General features: G+C 49.4%; 1 protein-coding gene across 2 annotated transcripts in view; it reads right to left on the bottom strand.

The window, feature by feature from the left end:
- The window catches only part of SPON1 (spondin 1), a 262,782-nt gene that overhangs the window by 11,360 nt on the left and 232,754 nt on the right, over positions 1–18,668 (bottom strand). For both annotated transcript variants that reach the window (XR_006297419.1, XM_043580725.1), the window contains exons 7-11: positions 17,114–17,178; positions 3,201–3,402; positions 2,098–2,238; positions 1,559–1,634; positions 386–568 (exon numbers count right to left, since the gene is read on the bottom strand). Coding sequence is in view for 1 of the 2 variants with exons in the window: in XM_043580725.1 (XP_043436660.1) it covers positions 386–568; positions 1,559–1,634; positions 2,098–2,238; positions 3,201–3,402; positions 17,114–17,178 (667 nt within the window). In the remaining variant the exon portion in view is untranslated. The remainder of the gene's footprint in view (positions 1–385; positions 569–1,558; positions 1,635–2,097; positions 2,239–3,200; positions 3,403–17,113; positions 17,179–18,668) is intronic.

Genomic DNA, 18,668 nt, shown 5'->3' with positions numbered 1-18,668 from the left:
TCGGGTGTGAATAGAACACGAAGGCCCACGATGGTCATGTCCCACTAGGGCGATGGATTGAGATTCAGTGTTGGCCAACCTGCTCACCTGTTTCTTTTTTTCTTTAAATATTTTTAATGTTGGTTTTTGAGAGAGAGAGAGAGAGAGGGAGGGGCAGAATGCGAGCAAGAGAGGGGCGGAGAGAGAGGGAGACACAGAATCCAAAGCAGGCTCCAGGCTCTGAGCTGTCAGCACAGAGTCCCATGCGGGGCTCTAACCTATAAGCCATGAGTTCATGACCTGAACCAAAGTCAGATGCTTAGCTGACCGAGCCACGCAGGCGCCCCTCGCCACAACACAGAACAAGCCTCTGCCAGCTCCTCGCTCACCTGGGCTGTAGCCTCACCTTCGTCACTGCAGCCGGGGCCCATGCAGGGCTGGAAGTCCTGGGTGTCTGGGCAGGGGACGCTGAGGTCCAGCTGCGCCTTTAGCATGCGCTGCCGCATCCTCTTGCCTTTGTCACAGGTGGAGGAGCTGCAGGCGGACCACGGGGACCAGTTGGAGTAGATGCAGGTTTCGGGGGTGTCATCTGGAAAGAGCGTGGGACAGGTTTTCCTTGGGAGCCTGTGGACACCGGAGCCGGCCCTATCCCCACGCAAGCTCCTTTGGGGATAAGAAAATCTGTGTTGCCTGCCCTGCCTCAGCAAACCTGGGCGCTCTTGGGGTGGAAGGAGCTATTCACTTGCCTTTAAAGGCGATATTTTAATCATTCCAGGAGTATCTAAGTGACAGGGAAGAGTCCTACTAGCCCTTCCCCTCAACACATGAGGGTCTCTCATTTCTGGCCCCTCACTCCTGGCAGACACGGTTTCTGCGGGTGTACAGGCAGATCACAGGCAATTGGGGAAGCACAGTCTTTGTGTGTGTGTGTGTGTGTGTGTGTGTGTGTGTGTGGGTGTGTGTGGGTGTTGCTGTTTAATCTTCTCAACGACCCCATACACAGGTGTCACGATGAGGGCAGCCAATGTTTGCCCAGCACTTGTTACACACCAGCATCGTTTAAGAACCGTACATGTTTTGTCCCATTTGGTTCTCACAGCAACACTCAGCGAGGCAGGTTCTGTTATTATCCCCATTCTACAGGTGAGGACAGTGAGGTAGCATGGAAGCGTCCTGCCCAAGGCCACAGAAAAAAGCCCAAGTGGTGTGGCTCCAGATCCCATGAGAGAAGGGGCTGAAGGCATGGGCCGCCGCTCCCTCCTGACCGTAGGATCTAGGCGTCCCTTTCCTTGCCGGGGAAGTGGACGTGTCCACGCTGCCTCACAGGCCAGAATGACCATCAAAGTGGGGAGTGCCGGGGGTCCCAGGACGCCCATGCAAAGGCCCGATACTGGTGAACACATCTTCTGTGAGTCCTGGCCTCATTTTGGCTTATCTTCCAGGAAGGAGTCCTCAAAGAAGGGACTGCCAAGTCAAAGGACACACTATTTTTGCAGCTCTGAAAACCTGTTCGCAAACTGATTTCTCAGAAGGTATTGCCAGGTTATATTGCTACCTGCAACCAAGAAAACTTACATACCTTCATCTTTCTCTTCTGGAGCCAGATCCGCGACAATATCATCGACGTTATCAGGTACAATATTGCATTGTTCCCCCTGCAAAAGGAAGTTTTCTTGGAGGGCTCCCATCAAACAGTGACACGTGTTGGGGTCAGACGAGGGAGGAGGTAAAATCGGATGCCCACCCTGCGTGCGAATCCCAGGCCACGGTGGAGTTCCGAGCCAAGATTTACAATCACACTGAAAGCGAAATGGCAAGAAAGCCACAGCTTCCCAGTCCCTGACCCATGGCAGACGTCAGTAATCAGTTATGGAACTCACTAGGATACTTATGTGTCTGGACCAAATCATTCAGTGGAGCGCAGAACCCCACTGTAATGTTGATTTTGCTCATTTAGATCTTACGAATAATTTGCATGCTTAGAAACCTCAGGCAGTCCAGGAGTCCTGTGTTTTGGAATACGCCAGGGACCCCATGATTCCTGAGCAGATAGGGGTACAGTCGGCTCGCGCTCCTGGTGGGAAGGGTCTGTGGCAGGGTGAGCTCTAGCCCCAGTACCTTCCGGGCGATTCTCTCGATGACAACTCTGGCTACTTGAGTGATAGACCCGCCCTCTGGATCGTAAAAAGGACTCTGAGGATGGTCCAGGCTGGTCAGGGGCCGGATTTTCTCCTGGGGAATTGTGGGCTTGTTGGGTGACTGTCAGCGGGGAAGAGAACAGAGAGAGAGAGTGTGGGAAACAGAGTGTTTAAAAGCCACAAAAGCAACTTGATTGTAATATGATCAGAACAAAAACCTAATTGTTAGGGATTTCACAACAGCTCTAACTGCCTCTGGTGTTAATGTAATTCTACTCACGCCGTGTATCGTGCAAAAAAAAATCGGTAGACCTCGATTTTCAGATTCTCCCAGGTACTCAGGATTACGTCCTGATGAAGACAAAGTTTCAGAGAGCTCATCCCAACTAGGAAACAGCTGAACCAGGCTGGCCTGAATCCAGAGCTCTTCCTGATGGACCAGGCATTGGCAAACTAGTCTAGAGAGGGTCAGATGGTAAATATTTTAGGTTTTGTGGGTCCCACTGTGTCGGCTGCAACTACTCGACTCAGCTTTTGTAGGGAGAGAGCAGCTCCCTACAACATGTAATTGAATGCGGGCGGTGGGGTTTGAAAACCTTATTTACAAGTCAGGTGGTAGTCCCAGTTTGGCCCACAAACTGGGGTTTTCCGACATACTGCCCTTCCACTGGTTTTCCAATGGCTTTGGATTTCAATGCAATGAAAAATATTAAATCAGGAGAGAATCCAAAGTCCTTAACCTAGGTGTCTGGAAACCTCCAGGATCTGGCCCAGCCTCACATACATCAGCTTCTGTTGTTCCCTATTCTCACCCCCGTCTCTTGCTTTTTGCTTCCATGCCCATTTCCTGCTGTTCCCTTGCTTACCTATGAACTGCTTTTTAGCAGATTCCCTCTCCATGGCCTCCTGGCCAGCTGTGTGGGTCATACTGTATATGGTATGTGAGGGTGAAACTATGCCGGCCTCCCTTTCCAGACTGTGGATTCCTTTACCACATTTGTGTCCGGGACCCCCAGCACAAGGCTGGGGGAAGAGAAACCACCCAGAAAGCTTTGTCCCTCACCACCACAGGCATATACCCACCTCATAGGTCACCCCACTGTCGGTGCCGGCGTCCCAGGGGATCAGGTCTTGTACCACCTTCTGGACCCAGCCGCACTCCTTGGTACACAGATCCTCTGCAGACAGGCCCACGTTCCAGTCGGGGCTGGGGCCCATCATGGTCAGGAAGGACATCAAGTGGCGTGTCCTGTCCACCGAAAATTCAGCCGAGGGTGCCGCTCTCCTGGAAACCAAATACCTTACGTTAGGGGGCCTGGGGGGTACACACTCTGAGGGACATCGGGCCTGACCAGAGCTGAAGGAGGAGAGGACAGAAGGACCAAGGATTCTTGGTCTTCCACTGATCTCTGCCTGTGGCCACTCCTGTTTTACACCCGTTGCTATCCTGAGCCCTTCCACTGGCCACATGTGGAGAGAATCATATGCTACCATCGTATCCAGTTTTAATGTGTTCAAGGCACTTAAACTGTTTTTGTAGATGTTTCTTATTGTTCAGCTGTTGATTGACTGTCAACTCTCACTGGAGGGTGAGCCCCAGGAAAGCAGGGCTTTTGTCTGTCTTATTTATGGCTTGATTTCCAGTGTCTACAACAGTGCCTGGCACAGAGTAGATGCTCACTGTTTCTGAGTAAACGAACAAATACTTTGTGTTATTGTAACTGAACCCAAGTTTGTCTGGCTGATTCCCAGCAAAGATGATCACTGAGTCACCAAGGATGCAGCAAGGAAAGAGTTGATTTGAGAGGCAGCCAAAGGCAGAGACGCGAGGGCAAGCCTCAAATCCGCTCCTAAGGAGGAGAGTCGGGGAAATTGGAAGGCAAATGAAAAAGTTCTGGGTAAAGAGTCACAGCTGCACTTACTAGTCTGCAGCTTCGATCAGCCACATTATCTCTCTGGTTACCGGTTTCAATCCCTACCCTCTTTTGATCATTCCTCATTCTTGAGGGAATTGGGACGATGACCATTCTAGTTACTTCCTGCTGAGATGGGGCACAGATTAGAGTTGGGGAATAGAAACTTCCTGCACTCACTTAGAGATACTCTTCAGTCCCAGGCTGAAACCCAACATTCTGCATTACTAAGAGTTATTTTTGAGAGCGTGTGAGGGAAACAGAATCTGAAGCAGGCTCCAGGCTCTGAGCTGTCAGCACACAGCCCGATGCGGGGCTCTAACCCACAAGCCTGAGCTGAAGTTCGACACTTAACCAACCAAGTCACCCAGGTGCCCCTGCATTACCAAGATTCTGTAGTTTGGTTATTAGTGTTTGTACATTTTATCTAGGACCTTTGGGGAGAGGTGTTTTAACCAAGCTTGTTGCATGTATTGAGGTCTTCAGGCCAGCTCTCCTGAATAGGAGGGGTCTTCCAGAGGCTCACTGCCCCAAGCAGTGCTTTTTTTGAGGTCCTCCTTGCTGACAGGCTGTAGGGAACCTGCGGATTCTCGTATGTTGAATGTGAGGAATCCACGGCTTGACTCCCCTCAGTGTCCCTGAAGAGTGAGCCTCACTGAAGTTGGAGCTGGCCCTCTGGGTGCTCACTCTTCAGGTCTTTAGTGATACCAAGTCTCCAGGATACAGTCGGTGCAAGGGCACGTCTGTGGGGCACGTCAACCTGCTGGAAGTGAACTTACCTTACCTGCTGGACCTCCCTGAAAGTATCCAATTCCCTAATGTGAGGAACTCCTAAGTTATGAGAAGGGTGTAACAACAGTCTTCCATATACCATTTCATAAGGGCTTATTAACTCAAGCCCATGTCTAGGGGCCACTCGTACCTAAAGCAGAAGAACCAGCAAGGCTTCTTCCCCAAGTTAAGTTAGTTTCTTGGCAGATCTTTGCCAAGAACAACCAGCAAGGCTTCTTCCCCAAGTTAGTTTCTTGGCAGATCTTTGCCAAAGGTTTTTTTTTTTTTTTTCCCTTGGTTTTTCTAGCTGGTTGGGGTCTCCAGGAAGTGTGTAATTTCCACTGGACACCCAAGGCATTGGGCACGGTTTGTCTGGCTTGTGATGCAAACACTGCTCCACTGTCGCTCTGAATGGTTAGTGGCAATCCAAACCTAGGAATGTTTTTGCTTAAAAGTGTGTGGTTTTTTTTTAAGTATACTTTATTGTCAAATTGGCTTCCATACAACACCCAGTGCTCATCCCAACAAGTGCCCTCAATGCACATCACCTACTTTCCCCTACTTAAAAGTGTTTGGACAACTTCTGAGGACTTCACTGAATGGCAGGGGAAAGAGCTTCAACCCGGCTTGCCAAGGGATCTATAAATATGAGCAAATATTGAAAATTACCTGTTGTTTTTGGCTCCTGGTAAAGTCTACCTGCCGGTCTTCTCCAGGCTTGGTGCTTAAGACTTCATCAGGCATTACAAAAAGTTCTAAGGTTTTTTTTTTTTTTTTTTTTTTTTTTTTAAGTTTCTTCCCCTTTTTTGACAAATTTTGCAATGGAGATAACAGGAACTTATGTGACTTTCAATAAACGCAAGCAGAATAAAAGTTTTATATTATAGTACTTTTAATTCTAAGCATGTGTCCATTTTAATTAAACCAGCAACCTTAAATTAGCTTTACTACTCAATATTTTCCAAGATCATGTGAAAATCATTTGGGTTAGTTTGTCTTTGAGTTTTAGAATGTCCAATTCGAACAAGCGTTTGCTTTTTAACTAACCAGAACTCTTTTACAAATTAACTTTAGCAACACCATGCAGATGGAGAGCAAATAGCTCACACACATGGACACATACAAATACACAAACAAGATGCAGAAAAAATCTTAAAGGCCCAATTTCCAAGTCTCTACCCCTTTTTACAACACAAATCTAATTGCAAGGTGGTATAATTTATGGATTCATTAATTGGTCATTTTTCTCAAGAGTCGAAGGACTATTGTGGCCAGTGTTACAAAAGAACATTGTCCTATTTTGGAGAACAGAGCCCAAAGGGCTGCATGTGGGGATCAAGCAGGGACTTCCCATTTTCCAATTAGAACACGGCTGGTTTTATTCGAAGATATCACAAGCTGCAGCAAGCCTAATGAAGCCCAGAGTGCCTCCATGGGCACTGGTTCCTCCGCAAAAGTTGAGGCTTCACCCACAGAACCAAATGGCTTCCTAGTTTCTAGTTCCTCCCTAAAATTCAGAGCTTCACTGACTGAACCAAACAATTGGCTAGTCTGCCTTCTCTTAAGAAAAGGAGGGGCACCTGGGTGGCTCAGTCGGTTGGGCGACCGACTTCGGCTCAGGTCATGATCTCGCAGTCCGTGAGTTCGAGCCCCGCATCGGGCTCTGTGCTGACAGCTCGGAGCCTGGAGCCTGTTTCGGATTCTGTGTCTCCCTCTCTCTCTGACCCTCCCCCGTTCATGCTCTGTCTCTGTCTCAAAAATAAATAAACGTAAAAAAAAACAAATTAAAAAAAAGAAAGGGAGACGAAGAGAACCCAAATCCTGTGTTTGGAGGCAGCCGAGTGAGAGGAAAAAAATCTAAGAAAGCCAAACCAGAGGGAGGAAGAAATAAGCAGGCTCCCATGCCATGGAGTATGCACTACTCACCAAGAGACCGCTGTCTAAACCAAACCCAAAGCCATTTTCTTGCTGCAGGTTAATTTAGGTGCCGAAGGCCGATGGTGCCCAGTCGGAGTGGGGTCTTGAGGTCGAGCCCCTCGACAAAGAGCCTAGGCAACTGCTTGGACCAGTCACCAGAATCCTGTTAGCAGCTCGGGGCCGACAAACCACGGGTGCAGAGCTCCTGCCTGGCTCACCAAATCTGTAGCCAAACCCAAGTTCGTCTGCCCGATACTCAGCAAAGACCATCACTGAGAGACATGGAGTCCCCAGCAAGCCCCTCCACCGGCAGCAAAAGGAGGAGACAGGATAAAACTCAGCCCCACCTCCTCCCAGGAGCAGAATCAGGGCAGTTTAAAGGCAAATGAAAGACGTTTGGCTGAAAAGTTGCAGCTGAGGGCAGTTCCATTAACCCTTTGCTTACCGGTTCCATTGTGTGCCTAGCTGTGTTGGGATGGACTTTACAAATCAGTGCTTACCAATGCCCCAAGCCTCTCTTTCTTTCTTTTTTTGGACATCCTCACTCAATCCTCAGAACAGACCTGAGGGAAGAATGACTGATTCCAATTTATGCATGAGGAAACTGAGGCTCACCGGCTTATGTTATGCAACTTGCCCAAAATCACCAGGTTAAAAATGGCAGACAAGACCACGACCCAAGGCAATATTAGTTCGAATCAGCGCTCTTCTCATCATCAATTTCAAATTCCTTCTCCCTGCCCCGTTTTCACTCTGCGATCAACATTGTGCCGTCACAGGTGGGGGAGCGTCTCCCCAGCTTGCTGCCTCTGTTGTCCTCACGGGGCTGCTGACAGCACGGCCCTGCCCTGGTACCGGAACTCGCCCGTGGCCACATCCTCCGGTTGGTGAGCAAGGACCTGGCTATATAGCCGGGGAGATGGGTTGTCTGTCAACCCCCAAGCCACAAGAGGCTATTATTCTTCAACCTCTGTCTCCTCAAGTGGCTAAGAAGAGGTCTCAGCCGTGGCCAGGGCTGGGCGAGGACAATGGTGGTGGCCCCCTGGGGCGGGGGTTGGGGAGCTGGGGAAGGAAGAGTTAGATGCACTCAGCACACACCGGGTGGCAGACCCGGGTTATTTTATTTCCCCACCCCCGTGACAATCCCGTGGGGTTCGAGTTGTCCCATTTTGTAGAGAAGAAAGCAAGCGTGGAAAGGTATAAAGGTTAATGGACCTTTAAAGAGACACAGCTGGTAGGGGCTGAGGTTTAAAGGCAGCTCTGCCTGACTCTACACCCCCAGGCTGCTAATTGTGGGGAATCCTTGGCTGGGGACCAACGTGTCTGTTCAGTTCAGCTGGCAGCTGGTGCACCTCAGCTGCTGGGGAGTCCCCGTGTCCCTCTGTGGAGGCCAGCTGCTTCTGGCTCCCCTCACCTGTCCCCAAAAGTAATGACTCCAGACCTGGTTAGGCCTCGTGGAACTGGACCCGTTGGGCTCTGGCAGGCTAGATGGGGTCAAGCCACGCACAGAGAGGAACGGAAGCCTGGGTGTGTGTCTGGCGTCACCTCTTTGAGCTGCGGGTCCTGGGGGCCAATTACCAAAGCATTCTGTGCCTCAGCGTCCCCGTCTGTAAACTGGGGATCTCCATATGTCTACTCCAAAGGGTTACTGTGTTTAATGAGAGAACTTGCATATGGTGCTTAGTCCAGCGGCTGGCACTTGAGAGAAGCAGGGTAGGGTCGTAAAGAGATCAGAAAAGAGAGGGGGGAAGTGGAGAGAGGCCTTCCTGAATGGACTACCCATTATAGCCTGATGCCAGTCTATGTTCTGTTACAGGAGTGGGGGAAGAGCCTGGTCTGAGCCCCGGCTTGGGTGTCAGCAGCCCAGCGAGGCCCTGTGTCGCCCTCCTCTCCAGCCTCCTGCCGCCCACCCCATCCGCCGCCCTGTGCCCCGGCCAGACCAGCCTAGTTGCAGGTCCCATGTGCCCTTGCGTCTGCTGGGAAAGCTCTTCTGCAGTGGTTTGCACCGTGCGGTCCCCTGGTAACTTGTTAGAAATGCGGATTCTTGAGCCCCACCCCAGATTTACTTAATCAGAGACTCTGGGGGTAGGACCCAGCATTCTAGTTTAACGACCCCTCGAGGTGCTCCGGGTGCACCTCGAGTTTGACGAGTGTTGGTCTACTCCTCTTTCAAGCTTCAGGTCATGAGTCACCTCATCCTGGAGCCTTTTGGGATCTCCCTGACCGAGGCCAGTGCCTGTGGTGTCTCTCCATACTCTCTGAAGCTGTGCCCTATGATCGACGTCACCCTGTCATCATTCGGTCTTCCCCCTCTAGATTGGGAGCTCCTTGAGGGCAGGAACCCTAAGCTTCATCCCAGGACTGAAGTGCCCAGCGGGTGGGCTGAACAAGGCAGTGTGTGAGGACTTGGGCTCTTCCACCCCCAGCTCTAGGTCTTGGCAGTAAGTCACTCACTGTCCTCCAGTCCCAGGTTCTTCATCTGACACCACCTACCTGCAGGGTTTCTGTGAGGCTCCCACGATGCTTTTTGAGGAAGCCTTTATAAACTGCTAACGTCCCCCACACACCTAGTCCACTACGTAGGCACCAACTGGGGGATTTCATCTTCTTTTCCCAGGTGTGCGTTTACTGGCGTGTAGGTGAGTGGCTTTAGCTTTTAGCAGCTTCTTTAAAGACCTGGCTTCTACAAGAACTGCAGCCTTGCTCACTAGGGACTCACAGTGTATGGTCCGGGGCCTGCCTTCCTGTCGGTGCAAACCACACAGCATGGACATCTGAGGGGACTGCTTTCACCCCAGCCCTCCTTGGCTCTTGGCCCCTTGAGGGTCCAGCAAGGCCTTGGGGGGCATACTTCGTCTTCCATTGACATAGAAACCAACCACTCCACCTGTTACCTTCCCATCTCCCTGAGCATGTGGCTTGCTTTGTCAGAATTGTCATTTGTATCCTGTAAACTATGGGTGACACTATTCATAGTGACAACCTAAGGGGCAAAGACATCTCTGCTCAGGAGTCTGGTGCTGGGGAAACCGAATCAAGTCTGACCCAACAGGCCATCCTGATACTCTGCTCAGCTGATGCACTTAACCATTGGAGAACCTCACGTGTCTTGTAAGACACGATGCAAATTGTTCTCCACCGATGCACTTTGGCCAAATCTGTAACCTGAGTGACGTATCCTTCCAGACCTTGGTGAGTTTTAAGGAGTAGGAAATTTGGGGCAACCAATCCCTGCACAAAACGCCTGACCTTAGGTTGGGTAATATGGCAGACTTGAATCTGTACGGGCCTGGGGGCAATTTTAGCAATTTTCTAGCATCTTCAGTTATGTTCTGCTCTTTTCTCTTACCCTTGACTGGGAAATTTGTCCCCTGATCCCCAGCTCCCATAATGCATCCTGCAGGAAGCATTTCCTGACCTCTCTTCAAATTGTTTAGGACCCCGGGTGCACTTTCCCAGAGCATGATGAGCTCGCTCTTTCCTTGGGGTTCTGGTTAAATTTCCATGTTGCACATTAGGTTCCAGAAGAGTAGAGACCATTTTTGTCTTGCTTACAGCTCTATCTCGGAGCCCGGCTTAGAACTTGGCATGAAGTGGATTCTCCTCAAATATTTGTTTTAAATAAATTACTTAATCTAGGAAATGAATGGAGCTCTTATACTTCCTGTGACCTTCAAATTTAATTTAAAAATCACCTCAAAGTATTTATTACTTCCATAATAAAAATGCTATTTAAAATAATGAAATGGATAAGAATATATGGGAGTTTTCTTTGGAAAATGCTTGGTACGACTGGAGTTCTTTAATTTGTCCAAACCATAATAAAAATCCACATTCATGCTTTCTTATATGCCATATCTTTCCAGATATGATATTTTGTGAATTTGGTTTTATTTTTCTGTTCTGGGATTTAAGTTTTTCATTAGTTTTCTAGCAAAGAGAGTTGATCTGGCCATACCATGATAACAGTATATTATAAATCATGATAATTAAAATGGAAGCCTATTCAGGACAAGAAAGAAATATAAATGAGTGGCATAGATTGGAGATCCCAGAAACTTTAGATATGGTATTATACAAAACAGCCTTCTCAAATTAGGGGGAAAAGGAAAGATTGTGCCAACAGGGTGGGGCCAACTTAACTGCAGTTTTTCTTTTAAAAATGTGGAATTTGCACTTAATCCCACATACCTAAATAAATAATCCAGAGTTAAATAGACAGCAACCAGATTATAGGGGACATGTCGATTACTGATTTGCTAGAGAAATGTTAATTTCCTCTGCTTTGAAACAATAAAGCAATAACAAAAGTAACTATGAACCAACCATTGAATTATGAACCAACTAAAGACATCTGTGTAATGAAACAACATGGTTGAATTAGCGAGAAAAAAAAATGGCACGTTGGAAAAAACATCTCCATGCAGTGTGACTGACAAATGTAACTGTCATATATACAGAGCTAATCCAAATCTGTAAGAAAAACACCACAATCTCGACAGATAAAGGAAAGTTATGAACAGAAAATTCACACCAGAAAAATGAATAAGGAAGACCAGATGAAGACATGGAGAAGTGCTTCACCTTTTTACATTCAGAGAGGCAGCATGGTGCGCAGGAAAGAACAAAGGATATTGGAAGAGGCAGCTGGATTGGCATCTGGGTTCAGCCGCTTGCTGGCTCTGTGCCAGGGGCTTTTTGCCACCCCCCCCCCCCCGCCCCCGGCTCTTTGCACCTACTATGGCAGCAAAATGGGAGCATCATCTTACCCACCCAAGGGCTTTTCGTGAGGAAACTGCTTGTCATTGTGACCGGCACATCCTAGGACTTGGTAAATGTTGATTTCTTGCTCATTAAGCCTTTCCAAACAAAACTTCAAAGAACACCATAAAAGAAAAGAGGCAGTAGGGATATTTATGCTCCTCCTAAGAACTTATTATCTCCTTCTAAATTTCAGATCCAAACCAGTGTAACTCAGGTCACTGGTGAGACTCTAGTCACTGGCGATTCAGGTCACTGATATGCCGAGTTCTGTCTCTCATGTATTTCAAATAATCCCCCATAGCTTTCGAAGTTGCAGAAACTCAATCTAACCACTAGAGGGCGCAAGAGCCACGCACTAGGCTGAAGTCCTGCGTGGTAGGTTTGAGGTTTCTGCCTCGGAAAAACTGCTTATAACCTGGAGGCATCTAGGGCTCCGGGTCCCTCTGGCCAATTACATCTATCGCCTGCTCCTCTAGTCCAACGCCAGTCTTTACAATCCTGAGGGTATCGGCAGACCTGGGCAAGTGCTACAGGAGACAGGAAGGGCCCTGAAACTTTCAGCCCTGATCTGAGAAAGAGAGAGAGATGCCTTTGTCCTTATGGGGAGAGCCATGGCTTGGGTGATTTGCGGGGCAGGATTTCTGGAGAGGGTGACTGTCTCTAGTCCACCCTCCCTTCATCTGTCTCAAAAACAAGGACAGCTGTCCAATCAAATGTGAATTAAAGAGAGTGGCTGGAAATAATTACAGAGACTACAGTCCCTTATAAAATCCATTGTAAGAATAAAGATTATTTGCAGAAGTTCCAGTAATTCCTAGCATTCAGATTAACCTGGAGGAACTGGGTGGTAGAAATTTAGAACTGATTTGCAGGAAACCTGGTCATTTTCTACTCAGGCACCAGAGGAACTGGTGAAGGATGTGGGTTTTGTTCAGAATCTGTCTTTCCTGTCTCTACCTGCACTCTGGGCTGACAGACCCACAGCTTGATTTATTGAGCGAAACAAGTCAGCAGCTAATTTGTTTCGTTCATGGCTGTCCTTTGAGAAGTGGTCCTGGGGAAAAAGATGAAGATCATTGAAAAGCAAGTCAGTTTCACAGGGCAGGACCTCACAAAGTAGGTCACCCCGGCTTTCCACTGGCCCAAGGGTGGATAGAATCCCATTAACCTCAATCGGGCAGGCTCAGTGAGGAGGGGCAGGGCTGTTTCTGCAAAACAAAACTTGGCTGCGTGGAGGCTTCCTAATTTGACTTCCTAATGAGATTTGGAAGAGGGAAGGGGAGACTGGGGTATGGGAAAATCAAAGGAAAATTCCTTTCCCTTAACGAGCTGGTAGCACTGAGCAGAGAGGGTTTGGGTGTTTGGGAGGTCTGGGTGTTTGCCATCGATTAACTCTGTTCCACTGGGGTCTCATGAAGTCTGAGGGACGGGGGAAAGCTGGGAAGGTGTCCCTAAATATATATATATGTATATATATATATATATATATATTTCAAATTTACAGAAAAGTCTTCCCCATCTTAAAAAAGAAGACAAAAAAACATCATTGACTCTGTTACCTCCTTGGAGCAGTAGCTGTTCCAGCCACTCTTCTTTCACAGTGAACTCAGAAGACTTGTCTGTATTCGCTGACTCTATAACCTCACTTTCTGTTCATATTTCACTCCCCTGGAGGCTGCCCGCCATTGCTCAGTGGAAAGGATTCTCAATAAAGTCACTGATTTTCTTCATGTTGGTCAACCCAATAGGCATGATGCAGCCCTAATCTCACTTGATCTCTCAGGTGCACTGGACACAGCTGACCACTCTCTCCTGGAGCACTTTCTTCTCTTGGCTTCCCTGATGCCAAGCTTCCTTCCCCAGTCTGTTTGCTACTCCTTTTCTGTTTCCTTCCTTTGCAGGCATGTCCTCCAACGTGCATCTCCAACGTATCACATCCAGAACTGAGCTCATGGTCTTTCCCACTGAACTTCATTTACTATTCTGAACCTAATAGGTGGCCCCACCAACCCATTCATCCAGGTGTCTCTGCTTCCCTCACTCTCCTTATTGAACTTATCACTGCAGCCTGTGGGATTCTGCTCCTACACCTCTCTACGACCGCCGTACCTCTCTCCATCTCTACCACCACCATCCTTGTCAAGGTCACTGTGAATTCTCCCCTCACTACTCTTGACCTTCCCGTATTGGAGCCAGAGTGTTGTTACTGTTTTGTTTTTTTTTTAAGTTTATTTACTTGTTTTGGAGAGAGAGTGAGCTCATGTGGGGGAAGGGCAGAGAGAGAGAGAGAGAGAATCCCAAACAGCCTCTGAGCTGTCAGTGCAGAGCCCGACATAGGGCTCGAACTCACAAACTGCGAGATCATAACCCGAGCGGAAATCAAAAGTTGGACAAAATACTGAGCCACCCAGACACCCCTGTTTTGTTTTCTTTTTTAAAAAAAATTTTTTTTAACGTTTATTTATTTTTGAGACAGAGAGAGACACAGCATGAACGGGGGAGGGGCAGAGAGAGAGGAAGACACAGAATCGGAAGCAGGCTCCAGGCTCTGAGCCATCAGCCCAGAGCCTGACGCGGACCGCGAGATCGTGACCTGAGCTGAAGTCGGACGCTTAACCGACTGAGCCACCCAGGCGCCCCTGTTTTGTTTTCTTTTGAATGCAGATTTGATCATGTTGTCATCCTGCTTAAAACCCTTCAAAGATTTCCCATTGCTTTTAATGGAAAAATCTAAATCCCTAATGTGTGCCTTGGCCCCACACCAAGTTCGCCTGTGATTTCTGGACCTAGTTATACCACAACTGTTTAGCACCTTAAGTATGCTGAACCCTCCTCAGGGTCTTTACACATGATAGTCTCTCTAGACTTTCTAGAATGTTCTCCCCTTTCTTTGCCTCTTTACCTAGTCAGCTCCTATTGGTTCCTTAACTCTTAGCTCAATGGCCATCCCTTAAAGGAAGCTTTCTCTGACCTTCAGGTTGGGTCAGGGTCCCCGTCACGCTCTCTCATGGCACCTTATATCTTCACAGACATGTCACATTTGTCAGCATTTGGTTAATGTCTCTCCCTCACTAAACTGTGAGTTCATGAGAAACTCTGCTCAGCACTGTATTCCTAAGTATCTTTGACAGTACTTCCCTTTAGAGACCGGCCATAAATGTTTGTTGAGGCAATGAAATGTTTCAGTCATCTTTAACGGAAGGACACAAGGTAGGTGAAAGTCACGGTTTTGTTTTGTTCTGGGGCAGGAGTCAGACAATTTGGTTGTGGTCACAGTGTGAATTTCATGCTGGTCCGAAGTCTGACTGGCAGATATATATATGTCTTGATTGGTGAAAAGACGGACACTGAATGACTTGTTACGTAGTTGGAGGGGCCTTGTAATAAGTAAGGGGCACAGGGAGTGGAGGCAGCTGGGGAGGGTTGGAATTCTAGTTCCTCTGCCAGTGGACCTCTGTCTCATCTGCAAAGCGAGGCTCCAGACCCCTACCTCATGGGGTTAGTATGAGGATGGAATGGGATGAGGAACATAAGTCCTGGCAGGGTACCTGGCACATAGTAGGCGCTAGAGACAAGAGGACAGCTCTCTGCTCCCTGCTTTTTCTTCCTCCTTTCCGCTCTCCTTCCAGAAGCACCCTGCTTTGCCATTTATACCTTCCTAAACCCTGGGCTCCTTAAGGGAACACTGGGATCAGGTTTCCCTAGTGGTATCAACACTGGCATCTGCAAACTCTGGCCCAGATGCCCCCAGCCCCTGCCTGGTTTTGAGCCCAAGGTGAGGACTCGTCCACATGCAGTTTTGGGAGCTGGGGGCAGCTGAGGAGAGCCTGAGCGCACAAGATTCACGGTGGGTGTTTTTTTCTGACTGATGTTAATGATGTGACGGGGCCTCAGGGCCTCGGTGAATTCACATCGGTGTTTTTTGGTGGGACAGGCCTGAGACAGGCAAATGCCCCCCTACCAGGGGAGAGGCGGGGGCAGTAGACCCTGCCTCTGCTGCTTCTCCTTGGAGGGGAAGGCATTTCCAGGGCTGGGCAGGTTTCCAACCACTCTGGCCCCAGCTTCCTCAGAGGAGGTCACAGCAAGCCAGGAAAGGCCTCTACGCAGCCAGTTCGGCTGCCCTTGGTCAGTTGTCCAGGTGTGGGCCTGTCTCTCTTTCCTCAGGTCGCCACTTAGGGCCTCAGTTCTGCCCAGACCTGGGCCAAGCCAGGGCAAGGAGCCTCCTTCCAGACTCAGCCCCGTATGATACCTTCTGAACAAGGCCCTTCATGACCCCTCCTCAATCCTCGGCTGGGTTGTGCCCCTTCTCTAGGCTTCCAGAACCACTTACAACCTCATCATAACATTTATCCCCATGGAGTGTGCACGGCCACCATGGTGTATGGTGTCACCCGAAGGTGTGCAAAGGGCAGCTCTGGGGTGGGAGACCTCTCTTTATTGTCCATCCCCCCACCCCCAATGACTGTGGGTTCCAAAGGCTGGGGACAGGGTGTACAGGGCTGGCACGTCGTGGGTGGGGGAGGAACGGTTAATTTGCTGAATGGTTAAACAGGTGGGCACCAGATGCCTGGCAGCAGCTTCCCTGCTCCCCGCTGGTTGTGTGGGAGCACTCCTCTCTCCGCTCCTGCTACCCCATCCTGGGCTTCTCTACCCATCATCTTGACTTTGCCTTTGCTCCCACCGAGCAGAATCTCACCCACTGCCTGTGTCGTTGCGCTCTCCATCACCACCATCGTCGGTGGGTATAGACGACTCCAGAGAACGGCCAAGCCATTCTTCATAAACCATTTTCATGCGGTTGGCAGGAACTTTGCTCCAAGTCTTGCATCCTTGAAGGAGGAGTGAAACCAAAGCTCGTTCAAGGAACTGCACAGGACTCGGCATGGCCAGAGAGAGGTGCAGAGTAGAGAGAGGCAAGACATGAGCCCTAAGGAAAAGAAGCAGGAGCTGGGGCATGTTCGGCTCACTGGGGCTTCTCTAAGTGATCCCGGAGACCAAAGGAGGTCATGGATGGATTCTAAGGAGAGGATAACACAATAGGATTTGGTTTTGTTTTGTTTTGTTTTTTGATATGATGGTTTCAAGGTCCATGTACGCCATCTACAGAGAGGTGTCCAAGAAACTGATGGATGGATGATTACTTACTCACCTACCTATCTTCCTACCTACCTACCTACCTACATATCTGCCTGGCGGAGTAGTCCTTCTGGGAGCCATCGGCATACCCTAGGTCATCAAAATACAAGGGAGGATGAAATCTTAAAGGGATAGAGTAGACAGGAAAGAGATAACCTGGGGCCAATCTAGTCTTCCACGAGTAAGACCTGCCTAGAGTGAGTGTACCTGTGTGCGAAGGTGGTTTCAGTCGGTCGTGGCCGAGAACATGAGTGAACACGTAATGGCAACTGTTATGTCCGGTTCTGTGGTATTAGAGCCATCGGGGAAGACAAAGACCAGGCCCGTATTCCTGAGAAGATACGGGTAAGTGTGATAGGCCCACACGTGGGCAGTGTACCTCACCTGCTCATGCACCTGAGAGGTACTGCTGACTTTAATGACATAACTCATGTGGTGGCCAGCCGGTGGGTGGCTCCGAGTATGAGAAATGGCCAGGGTCTGTGTGCTACTTACACGTTGAGAGGCTGCCAGGCTGGCCACTGAGCTTTGGCCTTGATGACGGTGAGGACCTCATCACTCTGCAAAAAAAAGGACCACAGTTGTTTAGTGAGGATAGCCAGGCTCGTGGCAGCAAGAGAGGTTTGACATGGTGACATCGTCCACCCTCACTCCCTTACCTGCTGCCCAGGTGTGGAGCCATCCCCCACCAGGGTAGCGAAGCCCGGGAGCCTCGGCCATCCCGGGGGATGGGGCTCAGTGCCCGCTGCGTCTGTTGTGTGTTGCACACTGATGGGTTCACTGAGCCACACTCTGGTTTCCAGCTCCGGCCACCCCTCCCGCACTGCAGCTGGAGCTCTGACCCGGCCTCCGCCTTGGATGGCCATGCTTCTATATCATGCCCAGCCTGGAGGGCAGGTTGTGCACTCTGTGTCCAGGCACCGGCTGCATGAGGAGTTGGAGGGTAGCCAATACCTGCTCCGGAGGATTGTCACCACCACCCCCCCACCCTCCCCCGGCCCCAGACCTCTCCTGCTGTTGAGACCCACACACCTGATTGGACTCCCTTGGACAGGAGGCCAGAACAAAGTCTGAGGCCAACACCCCTTGTGCCGCTCATATCATTCTGCTCTATTTGCTTTGGACAGCGTGTAGCATGGGCCCTTAAAATCGATTTTTGAGGAAGGATTTGCTAATTAACAATTTGAAGGAAAGCATTAAGTCAACATCGAGGGGGGAAATGCAGAAGTTTGTGGATCTTGCTTAACTTTACTTGGCAGTCTGTTTGGGTTTTTATCTTCACTGACGGGGCAGAGGAGTATCATAACCTTTTCAAGGCTTAAGGCTTCCACGGGCCCAAATTTGGCTTTGGCTAGGGACCTTCCCCGGAGAGGATTCAGCTGGTCCTGGATCTCCCCTTCCCCTGGCTGGGCCCAGCAGTGCTCAGACGCCACTGTCCACTGTACTTGGAAAAGCCTAGAATGTCACCAGCTGAGGAAGGAAGTACTCTGTTGCTGACTGAACAGGTCCCTGAGTTCCAAGGGGGCAGAGACTTGCTTAGCTGGCTTATATCTCTGCTCCAGTTTTTAGAGCCATGCCTGGCATGAGTGCCTAGGACATATTTAGGATGAACCGACAAACTTCTTAATTGGTGGGTACCATGCCCAGAAAACCCCACCACCCTGCAGTCATCTCCTACATCCCATGGCTCGCAATGAGCCCTTCCTCCAACCCCAGAAGCCCACTCCTCCTCCAGCAGGTTAAAGGCACATCTACTGTGAACCTCCATTCCCCCCATCTCCTGCCCCTCACAGCTGGCGGGCTCCAAGACCCACTGTGCCCACAGCCTTCAAGTCCCTTGAGCCTCCTCCCACAGTCTCCATACCTTCTTGCTTCCCCCCAATGCACCTTCCATGTTGCCACAAATCCGACCGTCTCCGTTCCCTGCCTCAGCCCTTCAGTAGCTCCTCACAACTCCCATGACCAGTTATTATTTTTTAATGTTTATTTATTTATTTTTGAGAGAGAGATAGATATAGAGCGAGCAGGGGAGGGGCAGAGAAAGAGGGAG

The sequence above is a fragment of the Prionailurus bengalensis genome, chromosome D1, assembly GCF_016509475.1.
Source record: "Prionailurus bengalensis isolate Pbe53 chromosome D1, Fcat_Pben_1.1_paternal_pri, whole genome shotgun sequence".
In the NCBI taxonomy this organism is placed as follows: domain Eukaryota; kingdom Metazoa; phylum Chordata; class Mammalia; order Carnivora; family Felidae; genus Prionailurus; species Prionailurus bengalensis.
Note: the sequence above shows the minus strand (reverse complement) of the source record. Positions and strands in the feature narration are given on the sequence as shown.